The sequence below is a fragment of the Oncorhynchus mykiss genome, chromosome 21, assembly GCF_013265735.2.
Source record: "Oncorhynchus mykiss isolate Arlee chromosome 21, USDA_OmykA_1.1, whole genome shotgun sequence".
Classification (NCBI taxonomy): Eukaryota; Metazoa; Chordata; class Actinopteri; order Salmoniformes; family Salmonidae; genus Oncorhynchus; species Oncorhynchus mykiss.
The window spans coordinates 17,271,166-17,292,483 of record NC_048585.1 but is presented as its reverse complement, the minus strand read 5'-3'; the positions used below and the strand labels follow the sequence as shown (position 1 = coordinate 17,292,483).

Sequence of the window (21,318 nt, the reverse complement as noted above, 5' to 3'; positions counted from 1 at the left end):
AATGTTATAAATTGATTTGCATTTTAATGAGGGAAATAAGTATTTGACCCCCTCTCAATCAGAAAGATTTCTGGCTCCCAGGTGTCTTTTATACAGGTAACAAGCTGAGATTAGGAGCGCACTCTTAAAGGGAGTGCTCCTAATCTCAGTTTGTTACCTGTATAAAAGACACCTGTCCACAGAAGCAATCAATTAATCAGATTCCAAACTCTCCACCATGGCCAAGACCAAAGAGCTCTCCAAGGATGTCAGGGACAAGATTGTAGACGTACACAAGGCTGGAATGGGCTACAAGACCATCGCCAAGCAGCTTGGTGAGAAGGTGACAACAGTTGGTGCGATTATTTGCAAATGGAAGAAACACAAAAGAACTGGCAATCTCCCTCGGCCTGGGGCTCCATGCAAGATCTCACCTCGTGGAGTTGCAATGATCATGAGAACAGTAAGGAATCAGCCCAGAACTACACGGGAAATCTTGTCAATGATCTCAAGGCAGCTGGGACCATAGTCACCAAGAAAACAATTGGTAACACACTATGCCGTGAAGGAGGGAAATCCTGCAGCGCCCGCAAGGCCCCCCTGCTCAAGAAAGCACATATACATGCCTGTCTGAAGTTTGCCAATGAACATCTGAATGATTCAGAGGACAACTGGGTGAAAGTGTTGTGGTCAGATGAGACCAAAATGTAGCTCTTTGGCATCAACTCAACTCGCCGTGTTTGGAGGAGGAGGAATGCTGCCTATGACCCCAAGAACACCATCCCCACCGTCAAACATGGAGGTGGAAACATTATGCTTTGGGGGTGTTTTTCTGCTAAGGGGACAGGACAACTCCACCGCATCAAAGGGACGATGGACGGGGCCATCTACCGTTAAATCTTGGGTGAGAACCTCCTTCCCTCAGCCAGGGCATTGAAAATGGGTCGTGGATGGGTATTCCAGCATGACAATGACCCAAAACACACGGCCAAGGCAACAAAGGAGTGGCTCAAGAAGAAGCACATTAAGGTCCTGGAGTGGCCTAGCCAGTCTCCAGACCTTAATCCCATAGAAAATCTGTGGAGGGAGCTGAAGGTTCGAGTTGCCAAACGTCAGCCTCGAAACCTTAATGACTTGGAAAAGATCTGCAAAGAGGAGTGGGACAAAATCCCTCCTGAGATGTGTGCAAACCTGGTGGCCAACTACAAGAAACATCTGACCTCTGTGATTGCCAACAAGGGTTTTGCCACCAAGTACTAAGTCATGTTTTGCAGAGGGGTCACATACTTGTTTCCCTCATTAAAATGCAAATCAATTTTTAACATTTTTGACATGTGTTTTTCTGGATTTTTGTTGTTGTTATTCTGTCTCTCACTGTTCAAATAAACGTACCATTAAAATTATAGACCAATCATTTCTTTGTCAGTGGGTAAACGTACAAAATCAGCAGGGGATCAAATACTTTTTTCCCTCACTGTAGGGAATAGGGAATGTGTGTGAGAGAATGGAGAAGTATTGGGAGGGACAGGGGCCCCCTCTCTCAACGAGGGAGCTGTGACATCGCATTAATGAGGATCCGGACGAGGTGTGTGTGTGTAAGAAAATGTGTACCATCCACTATTCTTTACTATGTGAGTGCTTCCTGCTCCACCTCGACCCAACACAACCCAACAGAACACAACAGAACCCAACAGAACAATATGCTGAGACCACAAAACCAGACTGATTATCTAACATGTCTGTCCTTCCACATTCTAAGCGTTGGTATGCCATACCAGTATCATTAGACAGTCGTTAGACATTAGACATTTCACTATTTGGGATAAAGAGGAAGACAGTAGAAAGTGCACACACTCACCACACACACTGATGTTGCAGTACTCCCAGGGTGTTTGTGGGTCCATGGTGTAACACCACGGACGCAAACGGTTGTCCGGATTCCGACAGTAGTTGTCATTCAGCCCTTTATCAGGGTACCTGTGAAGAAAAATATGAAAAAAAAATGAAAGAGACAGAGACAGAGAGAGTTATGCTACATGGGTTCATCCTGTGTATTAGGATAGAGGGAGCGTTTGTGCAGCTGTGTGTGTGTGTGTGTGTGTGTGTGTGTGTGTGTGTGTGTGTGTGTGTGTGTGTGTGTGTGTGTGTGTGTGTGTGTGTGTGTGTGTAGAACTTGATGAGGGACTGCAGTGTGGTTGGTCTGAGTATACATTCATCCACAGACCTTCACCACATTCACTGCATACAGAAGGTTGACTAACTAACAGCAGTGGGCTAATCCAAAGATCACAAACAATTTACTTTGAAGTAATAAAAAGGAGTAATTCATTTAAAAGTAAGTAACGTTAGCCATAACTTACTGTGCTATGAATACATAAGGCTATGGGTTTCCTTACTCACTTTTTAGGTTGGTAGGGGTGTCTGTGGGGCTTGGATGAATCCCATCTCTGACACTCCTTCCCACTCTCTGTGTGATCCATCGGCCCTTTGTAGTCTTCCCCGTTACACCTCATACACTCCACTGCAAACGCAAAAACAACGTTAGCGCAACCTTCCCATAACACGATTAAAGATGACTAAATAACAGTCTGACTTTCATCTTATTGTAAAGTTGATCACTTTAATAATGTTAGCAACATGCTTATCTCTCAATCTTTGTACAATATTCAATGAGAACTAATATACTAGCATACTAAACATTTCTTGACACGGTAGTGAATTGGTATTCCCTGGTGCGTCAAAAACAACATTCTTGTTCAGCTACAAGAGCACAAGATATGTTTTTCTAGGTTGTTATCGGGATAACAGAGGGTTGTTATCAGACCGCAGTGGTACACTATTAGCAAGCAGAGTTCAGTTGAAAAAAACTTCCAAAAATATGGCTGCTTTTCGACAACAAATCAGCTTCACTCCAGTAAATGACATATCATTGACATTTCAAAGATGTCTATGTTGGGCAAACCAAAGGGCCATTTTTCCAAGCACAGATTAAGCCTAGTCCTAGACTAAAGATAATCTCAATTGAAAGTGCTCTTAAATCCAGCACTAGGCTTAACCTGTGTCTGGGAAACTGGCCCCAACGTGTAATTGGACTCTGCTGGTTGAGGTGTTACCTTGGGAGCACTGAGGCAGGCCACACTCTTGGTGCCTGACCTCTGGGTCTGTAGTGAAACACCAGGGCCCACTGCTCTCGTTCTTGGGGTTACGGCAGAAGTTCCCGTTCAGGTCCTTCTTGCCTAGTCTCGCCGGCTGGAAGCTGTGGGAAAGTGTGGAGAAAAACACTACTAAGCATGAAGTGGGAATGACCAAATGTGTGTGACAAGCACAATAGGAGTTTCTGTTTTAGGACTCATAAAGTTGTAGAACTTAATTTTGTTTAAGATGTGATTTCTGTGCGTTTCTCTTAGATATTGATGTGAATTGGGGGCCCTTAGCTCCGAAGGATAGCACGCTAAAAACTGAGCCAAAAACAAAGACAGTTGGTAGAGTCGCAACATGCTAACTTAGCTACATCGCTACATTATCTTGGACCATAGTAATATAGACAAAGTGTAATAAAAATGTATAGAAAATGGAAAATATTATCTTCTAGTACATCCTCCCTTCACATTCATTCCATGCCCTCAGGCTAATCTACCAGTAAATGCTTCCAGTCTGGCCTGTAAATCAGCCAGTAACTGCTACACATGCACAGAGTCTCCAACACGGATTTTACCACACAACTACCAATCAGAAACAGCAGCTCAACCATTTCTTGTTTTCACCAACTTCACAAATTGAAACATAATCTATTTCTTCTGCATTGCACATTTGTTCAGCAGAAGGGTCAGGGGAGACACACATGGACACACACACATGGACACACACACATGGACATACACACATGGACACACACACATGGACACACACACACACGGACACACACACACACACACGGACACACACACACACACACACACACACACACACACACACACACACACACACACACACACACACACACACACACCTTTTGGGAGTAAAAGCACCATGTGAAGCATATGGGCTATGCTTTGGGAAAGTGAGTGGTGTTATATCCTTCCTGTTAGCCCTGTCCGGGGGTATCATCGGATGGGGCCACAGTGTCTCCTGACCCCTCCTGTCTCAGCCTCCAGTATTTATGCTGCAGTAGTTTGTGTCGGGGAGCTAGGGTCAGTTTGTCATATCTGGAGTACTTTTCCTGTCTTATCCGGTGTCCTGTGTGAATTTAAGTATGCTCTCTCTAATTCTCTCATTCTCTCTTTCTTTCTCTCTCTCGGAGGACCTGAGCCGTAGGAAATGCCTCAGGACTACCTGGCATGATGACTCCTTGCTGTCCCCAGTCCACCTGGCCGTGCTGCTGCTCCAGTTTCAACTGTTCTGCCTGCGGCTATGAAATCCTGACCTGTTCACCGGATGTGCTACCTATCCCAGACCTATTATTTGACCATGCTGGTCATTTATGAACATTTGAACATCTTGGCCATGTTCTGTTGTACTCTCCACCCAGCACAGCCAGAAGAGGACTGGCCACCCCTCATAGCCTGGTTCCTCTCTAGGTTTCTTCCTAGGTTTTGGCCTTTCTAGGGAGTTTTTCCTAGCCAACGTGCTTCAACACCTGCATTGCATGCTGTTTGGGGTTTTAGGCTGGGTTTCTGTACAGCACTTTGAAATATCAGCTGATGTACGAAGGGCTATATAAATAAATGTGATTTGATTTGATGATGGAGAAATAAAAATACAAAAAAGAGATGCTGGAGACATGGAAAGAGAGCAACAGAAGAGATGCTGAGACATGGAAAGAGAGCAACAGAAGAGATGCTGAGACATGGAAAGAGAGCAACAGAAGAGATGCTGAGACATGGAAAGAGAGCAACAGAAGATATGCTGAGACATGGAAAGAGAGCAACAGAAGAGATGCTGAGACATGGAAAGAGAGCAGCAGAAGAGATGCTGAGACATGGAAAGAGAGCAACAGAAGAGATGCTGAGACATGGAAAGAGAGCAACAGAAGAGATGCTGAGACATGGAAAGAGAGCAACAGAAGAGATGCTGAGACATGGAAAGAGAGCAACAGAAGAGATGCTGAGACATGGAAAGAGAGCAACAGAAGAGATGCTGAGACATGGAAAGAGAGCAACAGAAGAGATGCTGAGACATGGAAAGAGAACAACAGAAGAGATGCTGGAGACATGGAAAGAGAGCAACAGAAGAGATGCTGGAGACATGAAAAGAGAACAACAGAAGAGATGCTGAGACATGAAAAGAGAACAACAGAAGAGATGCTGGAGACATGAAAAGAGAACAACAGAAGAGATGCTGAGACATGAAAAGAGAACAACAGAAGAGATGCTGAGACATGAAAAGAGAACAACAGAAGAGATGCTGAGACATGGAAAGAGAGATGGAGAATAAAAAAATGAATAGAAAGAAAACCAGAGGGGCCTTCCTATCAGCAGCTCGGCTCAGCCCTCAACCCCAACGCCTTCCTATCAGCAGCTTGGTTCAACCCTCAACCCCAATGCCAGGGCCCTTTCTTGGGGGAGAGCCGGCTCGGCACTCCCCCCTGTGCCCTCCGACCTCCATAGAACTCCACTAATGCATAACATCACTCATCCCATTGCCAGAGGAAACGCAGAGATCTAACTTAGACCACGAGAGAGTCTTCAGTGAAATAGTGGGAGTCCAGTCTGCTATGAACCAAAACCCTTCCATCCACGTGGTAGTCTAATGCCCAGTCCAGAGACAACCACAAGCCCAGAAGCCCCCTAGACACTAGTGTAGACTGACCATATTACTTGCACCTATACCATTAAGTTGCATCCACATGTAGTTCCAAGGATCTCGGAGCTTATTTTGGACAGGGCCAGACTTCAACTTGGACCTGACCGACTGCCTGCCAACAGCCAAAAACATAATGAGTTGAGTCCTGCTTATTAACATATCAACACGTTCCTTTAACGTCATAAAAGTCTATCAGAATGTCATAAAAAAAAATACAGGATTTCACTTTATCTGGTGAGCTGCACCCCCAGCTCCACATGAGGAGAGAGAGGAGCCAGTAAGAAGATTTACTGCCTGCCTGTCTGTGTCTGTATATACAGTATAGAGGAGGAAAGAAAGTAATGATGTTGGGCTAACAGATGTTGGCCAACTATTCATCTCCTTGTCGAGGAGGGGTCCCTATGGTGTTGCAGGCAGACACTATGCACATAGGTCTGGCTCTCTATTTGGACCTCTCCCTCTTTTTCTCCACATCCATCACTGTGTCTCTCTCACTGTGTCTCTCTCACTGTGTCTCTCTCACTGTCTCACTACGTCTCTCTCACTGTGTGTCTCTCTATGTGTCTCTCTCACTGTCTCCCTCTCTTTGTCTCTCTCTGGGTCTCTCATGTTTCTTTCTCTCTCTCTGTGCCTCTCACTCTATCTCTCTGTGTGTGTGTCTCTCTCTCTCTCTTTCTGTGTGTGTGTGTCTCTCTCTCCCCATCTCTCTCTCTGGACAAGGATAAACACACCAGCTTGTCTTTAGATTTAGCCCCAGTAAACTGGAAACTGGAAAACTGCATGCTGAAATGACAGCATTATGATCTAGCGGGAAATGATACAAGTTCAAAATGTTACAATGAAGAACTCTGGAACCAGATAAAAACAGCCCTCAAACTCAACTCTGGACCTCTTTTTTCCATTGTTCCCCTCTAATCAGGGACTGAATTATACTTGGGACACGAGGTGTGTGATTCTCCTCTAATCAGGGACTAAATTATACCTGGGACACGAGGTGTGTGATTCTCCTCTAATCAGGGACTGATTTATACCTGGGACACGAGGTGTGTGATTCTCCTCTAATCAGGGACTAAATTATACCTGGGACACGAGGTGCGTGATTCTCCTCTAATCAGGGACTGATTTATACCTGACACACCAGGTGTGTGATTCCCCTCTAATTAGTGACTGATTTATACCTGGGACACCAGGTGTGTGATTCACCTCTAATTAGTGACTGATTTATACCTGGGACACCAGGTGTGTGATTCCCCTCTAATCCGCGACTGATTTATACCTGGGACACCAGGTGTGTGATTCCCCTCTAATCAGGGACTGATTTATACCTGGGACACCAGGTGTGTGATTCCCCTCTAATCAGGGACTGATTTATACCTGACACACCAGGTGTGTGATTCCCCTCTAATTAGTGACTGATTTATACCTGGGACACCAGGTGTGTGATTCACCTCTAATTAGTGACTGATTTATACCTGGGACACCAGGTGTGTGATTCCCCTCTAATCCGCGACTGATTTATACCTGGGACACCAGGTGTGTGATTCCCCTCTAATCAGGGACTGATTTATACCTGGGACACCAGGTGTGTGATTCCCCTCTAATCAGCGACTGATTTATACCTGGGACACCAGGTGTGTGATTCACCTCTAATTAGTGACTGATTTATACCTGGGACACCAGGTGTGTGATTCCCCTCTAATCCGCGACTGATTTATACCTGGGACACCAGGTGTGTGATTCCCCTCTAATCAGGGACTGATTTATACCTGACACACCAGGTGTGTGATTCCCCTCTAATCAGCGACTGATTTATACCTGGGACAACAGGTGTGTGATTCCCCTCTAATCAGGGACTGATTTATACCTGACACACCAGGTGTGTGATTCCCCTCTAATCAGCGACTGATTTATACCTGGGACACCAGGTGTGTGATTCCCCTCTAATCAGGGACTGATTTATACCTGACACACCAGGTGTGTGATTCCCCTCTAATCAGCGACTGATTTATACCTGGGACACCAGGTGTGTGATTCCCCTCTAATCAGGGACTGATTTATACCTGACACACCAGGTGTGTGATTCCACTCTAATCAGCGACTGATTTATACCTGGGACACCAGGTGTGTGATTCCCCTCTAATCAGGGACTGATTTATACCTGACACACCAGGTGTGTGATTCCCCTCTAATCAGCGACTGATTTATACCTGGGACACCAGGTGTGTGATTCCCCTCTAATCAGGGACTGATTTATACCTGACACACCAGGTGTGTGATTCCCATCTAATCAGCGACTGATTTATACCTGGGACACCAGGTGTGTGATTCCCCTCTAATCAGGGACTGATTTATACCTGACACACCAGGTGTGTGATTCCCCTCTAATCAGTGACTGATTTATACCTGGGACACCAGGTGTGTGATTCCCCTCTAATCAGGGACTGATTTATACCTGACACACCAGGTGTGTGATTCCCCTCTAATCAGCGACTGATTTATACCTGACACACCAGGTGTGTGATTCCCCTCTAATCAGCGACTGATTTATACCTGACACACCAGGTGTGTGATTCCCCTCTAATCAGGGACTGATTTATACCTGACACACCAGGTGTGTGATTCCCCTCTAATCAGTGACTGATTTATACCTGGGACACCAGGTGTGTGATTCCCCTCTAATCAGGGACTGATTTATACCTGGGACACCAGGTGTGTGATTCCCCTCTAATCAGCGACTGATTTATACCTGGGACACCAGGTGTGTGATTCCCCTCTAATCAGGGACTGATTTATACCTGACACACCAGGTGTGTGATTCCCCTCTAATCAGGGACTGATTTATACCTGACACACCAGGTGTGTGATTCCACTCTAATCAGCGACTGATTTATACCTGGGACACCAGGTGTGTGATTCCCCTCTAATCAGGGACTGATTTATACCTGACACACCAGGTGTGTGATTCCCCTCTAATCAGCGACTGATTTATACCTGGGACACCAGGTGTGTGATTCCCCTCTAATCAGGGACTGATTTATACCTGACACACCAGGTGTGTGATTCCCCTCTAATCAGTGACTGATTTATACCTGGGACACCAGGTGTGTGATTCCCCTCTAATCAGGGACTGATTTATACCTGACACACCAGGTGTGTGATTCCCCTCTAATCAGCGACTGATTTATACCTGACACACCAGGTGTGTGATTCCCCTCTAATCAGTGACTGATTTATACCTGGGACACCAGGTGTGTGATTCCCCTCTAATCAGGGACTGATTTATACCTGACACACCAGGTGTGTGATTCCCCTCTAATCAGCGACTGATTTATACCTGGGACACCAGGTGTGTGATTCCCCTCTAATCAGCGACTGATTTATACCTGGGACACCAGGTGTGTGATTCCCCTCTAATCAGGGACTGATTTATACCTGACACACCAGGTGTGTGATTCCCCTCTAATCAGCGACTGATTTATACCTGGGACACCAGGTGTGTGATTCCCCTCTAATCAGGGACTGATTTATACCTGACACACCAGGTGTGTGATTCCACTCTAATCAGCGACTGATTTATACCTGGGACACCAGGTGTGTGATTCCCCTCTAATCAGGGACTGATTTATACCTGACACACCAGGTGTGTGATTCCCCTCTAATCAGCGACTGATTTATACCTGGGACACCAGGTGTGTGATTCCCCTCTAATCAGCGACTGATTTATACCTGGGACACCAGGTGTGTGATTCCCCTCTAATCAGGGACTGATTTATACCTGACACACCAGGTGTGTGATTCCCCTCTAATCAGCGACTGATTTATACCTGGGACACCAGGTGTGTGATTCCCCTCTAATCAGGGACTGATTTATACCTGACACACCAGGTGTGTGATTCCCCTCTAATCAGTGACTGATTTATACCTGGGACACCAGGTGTGTGATTCCCCTCTAATCAGGGACTGATTTATACCTGACACACCAGGTGTGTGATTCCCCTCTAATCAGCGATTGATTTATACCTGACACACCAGGTGTGTGATTCCCCTCTAATCAGTGACTGATTTATACCTGGGACACCAGGTGTGTGATTCCCCTCTAATCAGGGACTGATTTATACCTGACACACCAGGTGTGTGATTCCCCTCTAATCAGCGACTGATTTATACCTGGGACACCAGGTGTGTGATTCCCCTCTAATCAGGGACTGATTTATACCTGACACACCAGGTGTGTGATTCCCCTCTAATCAGGGACTGATTTATACCTGACACACCAGGTGTGTGATTCCACTCTAATCAGCGACTGATTTATACCTGGGACACCAGGTGTGTGATTCCCCTCTAATCAGGGACTGATTTATACCTGACACACCAGGTGTGTGATTCCCCTCTAATCAGTGACTGATTTATACCTGGGACACCAGGTGTGTGATTCCCCTCTAATCAGGGACTGATTTATACCTGACACACCAGGTGTGTGATTCCCCTCTAATCAGCGACTGATTTATACCTGACACACCAGGTGTGTGATTCCCCTCTAATCAGTGACTGATTTATACCTGGGACACCAGGTGTGTGATTCCCCTCTAATCAGGGACTGATTTATACCTGACACACCAGGTGTGTGATTCCCCTCTAATCAGCGACTGATTTATACCTGGGACACCAGGTGTGTGATTCCCCTCTAATCAGGGACTGATTTATACCTGACACACCAGGTGTGTGATTCCCCTCTAATCAGGGACTGATTTATACCTGACACACCAGGTGTGTGATTCCACTCTAATCAGCGACTGATTTATACCTGGGACACCAGGTGTGTGATTCCCCTCTAATCAGGGACTGATTTATACCTGACACACCAGGTGTGTGATTCCCCTCTAATCAGGGACTGATTTATACCTGACACACCAGGTGTGTGATTCCCCTCTAATCAGGGACTGATTTATACCTGACACACCAGGTGTGTGATTCCCCTCTAATCAGCGACTGATTTATACCTGGGACACCAGGTGTGTGATTCCCCTCTAATCAGGGACTGATTTATACCTGACACACCAGGTGTGTGATTCCCCTCTAATCAGGGACTGATTTATACCTGACACACCAGGTGTGTGATTCCACTCTAATCAGCGACTGATTTATACCTGGGACACCAGGTGTGTGATTCCCCTCTAATCAGGGACTGATTTATACCTGACACACCAGGTGTGTGATTCCCCTCTAATCAGGGACTGATTTATACCTGACACACCAGGTGTGTGATTCCACTCTAATCAGCGACTGATTTATACCTGGGACACCAGGTGTGTGATTCCCCTCTAATCAGGGACTGATTTATACCTGGGACACGAGGTGTGTGATTCCCCTCTAATCAGGGACTGATTTATACCTGGGACACCAGGTGTGTGATTCCCCTCTAATCAGCGACTGATTTATACCTGGGACACCAGGTGTGTGATTCCCCTCTAATCAGCGACTGATTTATACCTGGGACACCAGGTGTGTGATTCCCCTCTAATCAGGGACTGATTTATACCTGACACACCAGGTGTGTGATTCCCCTCTAATCAGCGACTGATTTATACCTGGGACACCAGGTGTGTGATTCCCCTCTAATCAGGGACTGATTTATACCTGACACACCAGGTGTGTGATTCCCCTCTAATCAGCGACTGATTTATACCTGACACACCAGGTGTGTGATTCCACTCTAATCAGCGACTGATTTATACCTGACACACCAGGTGTGTGATTCCCCTCTAATCAGGGACTGATTTATACCTGACACACCAGGTGTGTGATTCCCCTCTAATCAGCGACTGATTTATACCTGGGACACCAGGTGTGTGATTCCCCTCTAATCAGCGACTGATTTATACCTGACACACCAGGTGTGTGATTCCCCTCTAATCAGCGACTGATTTATACCTGACACACCAGGTGTGTGATTCTCCTCTAATCAGCGACTGATTTATACCTGACACACCAGGTGTGTGATTCCCCTCTAATTAGTGACTGATTTATACCTGACACACCAGGTGTGTGATTCACCTCTAATCAGGGACTGATTTATACCTGACACACCAGGTGTGTGATTCCCCTCTAATCAGGGACTGATTTATACCTGGGACACCAGGTGTGTGATTCCCCTCTAATCAGGGACTGATTTATACCTGGGACACCAGGTGTGTGATTCCCCTCTAATCAGCGACTGATTTATACCTGACACACCAGGTGTGTGATTCCCCTCTAATCAGTGACTGATTTATACCTGGGACACCAGGTGTGTGATTCCCCTCTAATCAGGGACTGATTTATACCTGGGACACCAGGTGTGTGATTCCCCTCTAATCAGGGACTGATTTATACCTGGGACACCAGGTGTGTGATTCCCCTCTAATCAGCGACTGATTTATACCTGACACACCAGGTGTGTGATTCCCCTCTAATCAGTGACTGATTTATACCTGGGACACCAGGTGTGTGATTCCCCTCTAATTAGTGACTGATTTATACCTGGGACACCAGGTGTGTGATTCCCCTCTAATCAGCGACTGATTTATACCTGGGACACCAGGTGTGTGATTCACCTCTAATCAGGGACTGATTTATACCTGACACACCAGGTGTGTGATTCCCCTCTAATCAGGGACTGATTTATACCTGACACACCAGGTGTGTGATTCCCCTCTAATCAGCGACTGATTTATACCTGGGACACCAGGTGTGTGATTCCCCTCTAATCAGGGACTGATTTATACCTGACACACCAGGTGTGTGATTCCCCTCTAATCAGCGACTGATTTATACCTGGGACACCAGGTGTGTGCAATAAATGATCAGGTAGAAGAGAAAAGCAGCAGGCTCTGGACCTCGTAGGGTAAGACTTGAGTACCCTGCAATAGAGCAACCTCCAAATACACTTTAATACAACTGACTACACAATCTTTACCTAACAAGCTACTATACCAACTTCACTATATCCTTTAGTGATATTACAATCCAAGTCCTAACATCAGACAGCAGATGTTAGCCCTGAAAAGTCACACCTGCAATCAGTGATCAGTCAAGCATTCCAATAATAGTTACATGAAACCCAAATGATGCATGCTTCATTATGTGTAATTCTCACACACCGGGACAGTCTCACGCTAACCAGCTGCAACTCTCACCCCTTAAGGAGAGGGGAACAAACTTGTGTTGTGGTTCAACTGGAGGGTGCTACGATGCATTCAGTTACTCGTCAGAAAAGGTCGCTGAACTAGGCTGTATATCAAACGCAGGAATATTTAGAGGTCTGTACATCTGTCCATTTGTGCTGGGGTCTGTGTGCATATCCATCTCTCTGTCTGTCTGTGCATATGTGATTCATTCAATCAGTCAGACAGTTTGCATGAATAATCCGGCAGCTGATCAAGGAGGAGGGGAGGAGGGGGCGGAGGGGGAGAGTCAAGGTGTCCTGGGGGAGGTGAGAGTGGGCCCTGTATTTTCATCTCGGTCGGAGGCTTGCATTTTTCTCATGTCTGTGGCTTAGTGAGCTCAGCTGGAGAGCACATAGCACATTACCTCAGTCTATACATCTCTACTCTCTCTGCGCTCTCTTTACTCTCTCTCTTCTCTCTCTCTACACTTTCTTTCTTTCTTTCTCTCTCTCTCTCCCTCTCTACACTCTATCTACACTCTTTCTACACTCTCTCTACACTCTCTCTCTCTCTTTCTCTACTCTCTCTCTCCCTTCACTCTCTCTCCTTCCTTGTTTCTTTCTTTTTCTCTCTCTATCCATCTCTCTCCATCTGTTTCTCTATCTCCCCCTCTTTCCCTGCCTACTTTCTCTCTTTCGTTCACTCCCTCCCTCCCTCTTTCTCTCTCCACTCTTCTTTAATTTCATCTCCATTATCTCCTCTCTCCTTCCTCTCCGACCCCAAACATTGCTGTTAAAATGTCTTGCGGCTAACGAGCAGTGCTAACAACAACCTGGCTCCAAACCATCATTAGATATTCACTGGTCTCACTTAGCTTAACCTGAGAGCTTTTCCTGCTGTACCTACTGTACTTGATGACCTTTCCTCTTTCCTTTCTGCCAACCCTCCCTCCCTCTCTGACAATTCGTTTTTTGTTTAACTAGAGCGATGTAAGACGGGATAGGTCTAGGGGGGGTAGGATGTGGGTGTGTGTGTGTGTTAGGTGTGTATGTGTGTGTGTGTGTGTCATAACGCTACAGTGTTTAAGTGATGTATAAGTGTTTGGCTCTTCCAGTCACTGATGTGAGAAGAGGGGGAGACATTCTGTCTCAAAGAGTTTTACACAGAAGGAGCTCAAGTCATTAACCATCTGAGTATGTCACCCAACAATCCCACTTTAGCCTACAAGGCCCAACACTCTAACAAAGCCTTAGAAATACCACAGACTGACAAATCTGCATATCCCACAGAAAAAGAACATTTAAAAATTTGGTAAAATAGAGAAAATTACGTGTGTTCGTGAGGGAAGGATTCAGCCCATGACTGACAGGGAATCTTGGCCTTGGTTACCGCCCTCCTGCCTTTGTAGTTCACCCCGGAACCGATGATACACTCCCTCACATAATCTAAAAATGCCAAGACGAGAGAGAAAGACAGAGACACAAACATTCATGTCAGAGTTAGCAAAACACTGTCATTATTTGCATGGAAGATATAGCTCCCTAAAGTTAATTAAATGTCACTTTGGGGCGTTTCGTCAATTCTCAAGCGCGAGACTCCACAGCTTAAACAATCCCTTGGGTCCAAACTGTAAACAGCGGCCATGTTGTTTATGCTCTGGTTGGTTCACCGCATGTTTGTGTGCACATCTCTGGCCACTGGAGTTACATAACTAGAGCGGGAAGGCAGTTGTTGTGTCAACAGACATCGAGAGCTCTTAAACCTTAGAAAGTCAAGCTCGAAGGATCCGTCACACCACAAGAACCATCACTCTAGACAAACAACATATCTGCATTGCTATAAACGTCTATAAACATTCCACTGACATCTCAGAACGTTTCGGAGAAAAGAGAGAGTGTATAATGCCATGTTTGAGGCAGATCTCGCTAAGTCAACATTAACGGTTATCCAGCGTTTTTTCCAAGACAACATTTTACGAGGCTTTGGAGGGGGAAAAGCGACAGTGTAAGGCTAAAATGTCATGTTTGAGCTAAAGTCAACAGTTATATTTACCTTTTTTCTCATAAAGGTCAAAGTTCACCCTGTGTTCCCTGTGAGCACTGTCCATGAAGCGGTCAAAGGGAAGCAAGTGGCATTTCCTGTTTTGATGGTCAAAGTAGAATGCCCTGTAAGAACAGACAGGAAGTAGTTGAGAGATGAGCACTGGGTGATAAGAAATATGAAAGCTGTATGAAGGGAGGAGGGGGAAAGAGGGAAAATGTAGGTCACTGGCGAGAGAGAAAGATGGAGAAACAGTGAGGGAGGGAGTGAGTGAATGAGTGAGTGAGTGAGTGAGTGAGTGAGTGAGTGAGTGAGTGAGGAAGAGAGAGAAACATGTGTGAAACAGTTGTGCATTTTGCATGCATCTGTCTCTATGACCATCTTCTTTGTTTGTGTGAGATGCACCTGCAGGTGAAGGTTTTCTTGTTCTTGCTGCACTTGCGAGCACAGTGCTCCAGCGAGCGGCTGTTCTTGACCATGGAGGGCTGGGGGCAATCTGGACACAGCAGCCTGGTGTCCTCACTCTTCTGGTACTGCTGTAACGACTGCTTCCTGCACTCTGAGACAGGACAGAGATGATACTTCTGTAACAACTGCTTCCTGCACTCTGAGACAGGACAGAGATGATACTTCTGTAACGACTGCTTCCTGCACTCTGAGACGGGACAGAGACTGTACTTCTGTAACGACTGCTTCCTGCACTCTGAGACAGGACAGAGATGATACTTCTGTAACGACTGCTTCCTGCACTCTGAGACAGGACAGAGATGATACTTCTGTAACGACTGCTTCCTGCACACTGAGACAGGACAGAGATGGTACTTCTGTAACGATTGCTTCCTGCACGCTGAGACAGGACAGAGATGATACTTCTGTAACGATTGCTTCCTGCACTCTGAGACAGGACAGAGATGATACTTCTGTAACGACTGCTTCCTGCACTCTGAGACAGGACAGAGATGATACTTCTGTAACGACTGCTTCCTGCACTCTGAGACAGGACAGAGACTGTACTTCTGTAACGACTGCTTCCTGCACTCTGAGACAGGACAGAGATGATACTTCTGTAACGACTGCTTCCTGCACTCTGAGATAGGACAGAGATGATACGTCTGTAACGACTGCTTCCTGTACTCTGAGACAGGACAGAGATGATACTTCTGTAACGACTGCTTCCTGCACTCTGCGACAGGACAGAGATGATACTTCTGTAATGACTGCTTCCTGTACTCTGAGACAGGACAGAGATGATACTTCTGTAACGACTGCTTCCTGTACTCTGAGACAGGACAGAGATGATACTTCTGTAACGACTGCTTCCTGCACTCTGAGACAGGACAGAGATGATACTTCTGTAACGACTGCTTCCTGCACTCTGAGACGGGACAGAGATGATACTTCTGTAACGACTGCTTCCTGTACTCTGAGACAGGACAGAGATGATACGTCTGTAACGACTGCTTCCTGTACTCTGAGACAGGACAGAGACTGTACTTCTGTAACGACTGCTTCCTGCACTCTGAGACGGGACAGAGATGGTACTTCTGTAACGACTGCTTCCTGCACTCTGAGACAGGACAGAGGTGATACTTCTGTAGCGACTGCTTCCTGCACTCTGAGACGGGACAGAGATGGTACTTCTGTAACGACTGCTTCCTGCACTCTGAGACGGGACAGAGATGATACTTCTGTAACGACTGCTTCCTGCACTCTGAGACGGGACAGAGATGATACTTCTGTAACGACTGCTTCCTGCACTCTGAGACGGGACAGAGATGGTACTTCTGTAACGACTGCTTCCTGCACTCTGAGACGGGACAGAGATGATACTTCTGTAACGACTGCTTCCTGCACTCTGAGACGGGACAGAGATGATACGTCTGTAACGACTGCTTCCTGTACTCTGAGACAGGACAGAGATGATACTCTGTAACGACTGCTTCCTGCACTCTGAGACGGGACAGAGATGGTACTTCTGTAACGACTGCTTCCTGCACTCTGAGACAGGACAGAGATGATACTTCTGTAACGACTGCTTCCTGCACTCTGAGACGGGACAGAGATGGTACTTCTGTAACGACTGCTTCCTGCACTCTGAGACAGGACAGAGACTGTACTTCTGTAACGACTGCTTCCTGCACTCTGAGACAGGACAGAGATGATACTTCTGTAACGACTGCTTCCTGCAGTTTGAGACGGGACAGAGATGGTACTTCTGTAACGACTGCTTCCTGCACTCTGAGACAGGACAGAGACTGTACTTCTGTAACGACTGCTTCCTGCACTCTGAGATAGGACAGAGATGATACTTCTGTAACGACTGCTTCCTGCACTCTGAGACGGGACAGAGATGGTACTTCTATAACGACTGCTTCCTGCACTCTGAGACAGGACAGAGATGATACTTCTGTAACGACTGCGTCCTGCACTCTGAGACAGGACAGAGATGATACTTCTGTAATGACTGCTTCCTGCACTCTGAGACAGGACAGAGACTGTACTTCTGTAACGACTGCTTCCTGCACTCTGAGACGGGACAGAGACTGTACTTCTGCAACGACTGCTTCCTGCACTCTGAGACAGGACAGAGATGATACTCCTGTAACGACTGCTTCCTGCACTCTGAGACAGGACAGAGACGGTGAACAGACCGATGGAACAGACTGACAGACGGTGAACAGAAAGAGAGTAGACAGACAGACATGCACACACAGAATCTCGGCTATCAATCTCACACACACACACACACCCACGCACGCACGCACGCACACACACACAACACTAACTCCGCTTCCCTCAATCAATGTGTATGAAGCCCAGAGCTGCACCATCATTAAACGTTAAAACAGTGAAGTCAGCTGTTTATAGGTCAAGAACCAATGAACCATCATTGTTTGTATTATTTGACTGTTGGTTTTGCCATTTATGAATGTGTTATTCAATGTTTCTATGGGCTATAGTAGTAAAGGCCAAATTAAATATTTTAATATAGGTTGTTGATACCTACAGGGGTCCTAAAACTGTAAATCAAATAGCTAAATGATCCATGGTATGACCATCTTAAAACAATTCCATATGTTAGCTTAGTAGACCTCCCCAACGGCTTAGACTTTTAAGGGTTGTTAGTGTCTCCTGGCAGATATTAAGTTACATATAAGAAAGCTACAGGGACCTCAATTGAACATGTGAGAAGTTACAACTAGACATACTTTTGGTGTGAAGGAGTTTATAGGACTGAAGATATTAAACTTGTCATCACATGGTCTCTCAGAGTTCTCCTTATTGAAAATCCATAAATAAAGTATTTAAAGAGCATTTACTTTAGTGGTGCAGTCTGTCCTTCCTCATTTGTGACCAGAGTGAAACATTCTCAATTGAAAAGTGCTTAGGAGTTTTGAATGTAAGAAACATGTTAATGCGCCCACATCAGAGACAATTCGTTGCGTCTGTACTCTGCAGCTCACTGTGATGTCTGTGAGACTCTTCGTGGTCGGAATGGTTTCTGGGAGGACACAATGCCTGGGCGGCATTAGTACTAGATCTGGGACTCATCACCCTGTTGTTCTAACATGCATCTCTCCTCACGCCGCACAATTACACTTCACTCAGACTCTTCCTCTCCCTCAGACAGAGAGAAAGAGACATTCCGTTATCTCACCGACGCAATAGTAGATTTAGGCGTATTCGTTTTTTAAATTGACCAACGTTGGTCAGATATAGTCCGAGTTTTTTTTGGTAGTGATGCCAAAAGACAAACTTCGGTTTGGTATTAGCGGATTAGGTTTTAGTCCACTATCTTGGCATTAACGTTAAACATGTCAATGTGGGAAGACGGGTACCGTTCCTTTTTCCAAAGTGGAGAGGACCTGTATCCAATAAAACGCATCTCCTCTTTAAACAGCAAAGGAACCGGTTAAAGGTGCGTCTCGTTATCTAATTTGCATACGCATTCAATCTGTGTAAGTGAACATTTGCGAGGAAGTTAATGGAACTCGGCTCTGCGTCCAGATGTGGCTATAGCGCAGCTCACCTCTGCGCGCACACGCAGGATTCACAATCTGACTATTCGGGCATTCGCACAACATCCACTGGGTTTAACCAGAGCAATTAAATGTACCTTGACTGAGCTCAGGAATTAAAATTAAGTTCATTTGTAATTTTCCCTGAGCAGTTAGTTAGAGGTCTATTTAGGTGTTTTCAATCTAGCTTGATTATATCAACATATCAGTTGCGTGGATAACTGCACGAAATTATTTCAGTAGCTATGCATTTATCGTTCCAGGGACAGTAAAGGGCCTATTATATTAATGAACCTGACTTATAAAAAAATGTTAATGACAAAGCAGTTATATCGCCAGCAGACGCATTTCAAAAACATGACTGCAGCGCAGAGGATCTATGATGTGTACTATAGTTACCTTTACGCAGATGGCCGCGCGTAACGCATGCATTAGGCCTACATACACTAGGTATTTATGACAGTGAAAACATAAAGTAATTTCTCACTGACATCACTCACATTTTCTTACGAGTCAATTGAACCACTCGGCCCAATTCATGAATATAGCCTAACACTGATATAGGCAACGATCAATATAGGCCTCTTTTAATTTAAAAAAGATTTGAAACCGAGAATATCTGTTAAATTCAACATATGCCTCTTTTTAAAAGAAAATCTTTGAAACTGAGAATATCTGTTAAGTTTTGACCAAAAATCAGTGTTTCACAAATGATCCTCTCTACTAAGCAGCATCATCGTTTCACCTTAGCCTACATGCTAAAGCGCTAAGCACATTCCCTGCCGCACCAGCCAGCTAATGCACACATAGGGACAAACTAAAGACATGGCCACCTCGCCACATTCCAATTACAATATCAACCATTATCAAATACCTCTAAATAATTGAAGGCCATTGATCACCAATGTGGATTTTAATAGATGTTGCAGCGTATCAATGTATCAACCACTAATTTAATAATGTTTTACGTTTAGGCTACCAATACAAATAAACATTTTAGTCTTCATGACATATGCAATATTTCTGCGCAAAAGTAAAAGTCTGCAGGCCAGTTAAACGTAGGTTATAAATGATTGGTGTATGGAAGTGCTACACTTCATTCCATTTCACTTACAAGTCTTCGGATCTGTGTGATATATTTAGAGAACTCGTTCCCTTTCACGCCTATGAAAATGATATAGCCTATACGCACAGCCACTAAACCGAATATCAATGACGGGCTATGTAGGCTATACATAGTTTACCGTTAGGTCATATTGCCTAGTAAGATTTACCTGAATTCACAGCGAGCACAACACACAAGAAAAGTTTGTAAATCCAGATGATATCTGCCTTCATTTTTGATGGAGTAGAGTGTATTATCCTAATCCAAGGTTTGCGGCGTGGATTGATTGAACGTCCTCTCCGCGTTATACCTGTTTATATGGTCCGATCTGGGATTAACAGGAAGAGCCCACAGTGCAGCCAGCGATGCCCCCCTTTACTGGAAAGAAGCCGTCCCTGGTTCAACCCCCCCAGTCCGCTTTATCAAACCGGTTCCCCTCCCCCAGCTGCGCGGCAATTAACCAGCACTTTAACCGCACTCTCGTCCCTTCTTCAGCCAGTTTCCACAGCCTCACGCAAAGTACGTTCGTCAACTTGTTTATCTTAAGCAGCTGGGGGTGATGCCAAACCGGATACATGCAATTTCCCTTGTAATAGACTGAGAGCTAATATGTAGAAGTTTATGCATGCCCCCCCCACACACACTTTTCCGACTTTTGGCTGAAGATGCAGAAGAAACTGGGATGATTTGCACATGCATGTAGAAACTTTATGCAGCGCATTGATTAAGCCCCCTAATGACCTAAATGCTGGCAAAATGCGCAAAAAAAACGCATTGCACATAAAACGCATCGGGATTAGCCTAGGTAACTCCTGTGACCCATAACAAAGACAGTGCATTTTTTTAAATTCCTGAACACATGGATTCAGTTATCTTCCCCAAAATGAAATTGAGAATTTGTGGAATGCAAGTTCCATAAAGTAGTTGGCTATAGGTTGTGTTAAATGAATGTACCCAGTGAGCAAAATTGGTTGAAATATGTATTTTAACGACGTAACCTCTTTTCAACGTTTTTAAAGTCTGCTCATAGGGTAGGCTCATGAATGGTATAGATGAGTGATAATTCAAAAACGAGAGAAACAAAATATAGGCCTACTGGAGAATATTGCAGCAAATGCCACAGATGCCACGAGACAAATATATATGTCCAAACTAAAGCAATATTTTAGACAAAATATGAGTGGGGGAAAATAATCATTTAGTTTATTTGCTTACATTCTAAATCGCA

General features: G+C 45.2%; 1 protein-coding gene across 1 annotated transcript in view; it reads right to left on the bottom strand.

Moving 5' to 3' along the window:
• LOC110501011 (hepatocyte growth factor) overlaps positions 1–20,479 on the bottom strand; it is a 47,987-nt gene extending 27,508 nt beyond the window's left edge. The window contains exons 1-7 of the mRNA XM_036957134.1: positions 20,260–20,479; positions 15,372–15,525; positions 14,979–15,091; positions 14,257–14,371; positions 3,093–3,235; positions 2,380–2,500; positions 1,838–1,956 (exon numbers count right to left, since the gene is read on the bottom strand). Of these exons, the coding sequence (XP_036813029.1) occupies positions 1,838–1,956; positions 2,380–2,500; positions 3,093–3,235; positions 14,257–14,371; positions 14,979–15,091; positions 15,372–15,525; positions 20,260–20,323 (829 nt within the window). The 5' untranslated portion in view covers positions 20,324–20,479. The remainder of the gene's footprint in view (positions 1–1,837; positions 1,957–2,379; positions 2,501–3,092; positions 3,236–14,256; positions 14,372–14,978; positions 15,092–15,371; positions 15,526–20,259) is intronic.
• Between the last annotated feature and the right edge of the window lie 839 nt (positions 20,480–21,318).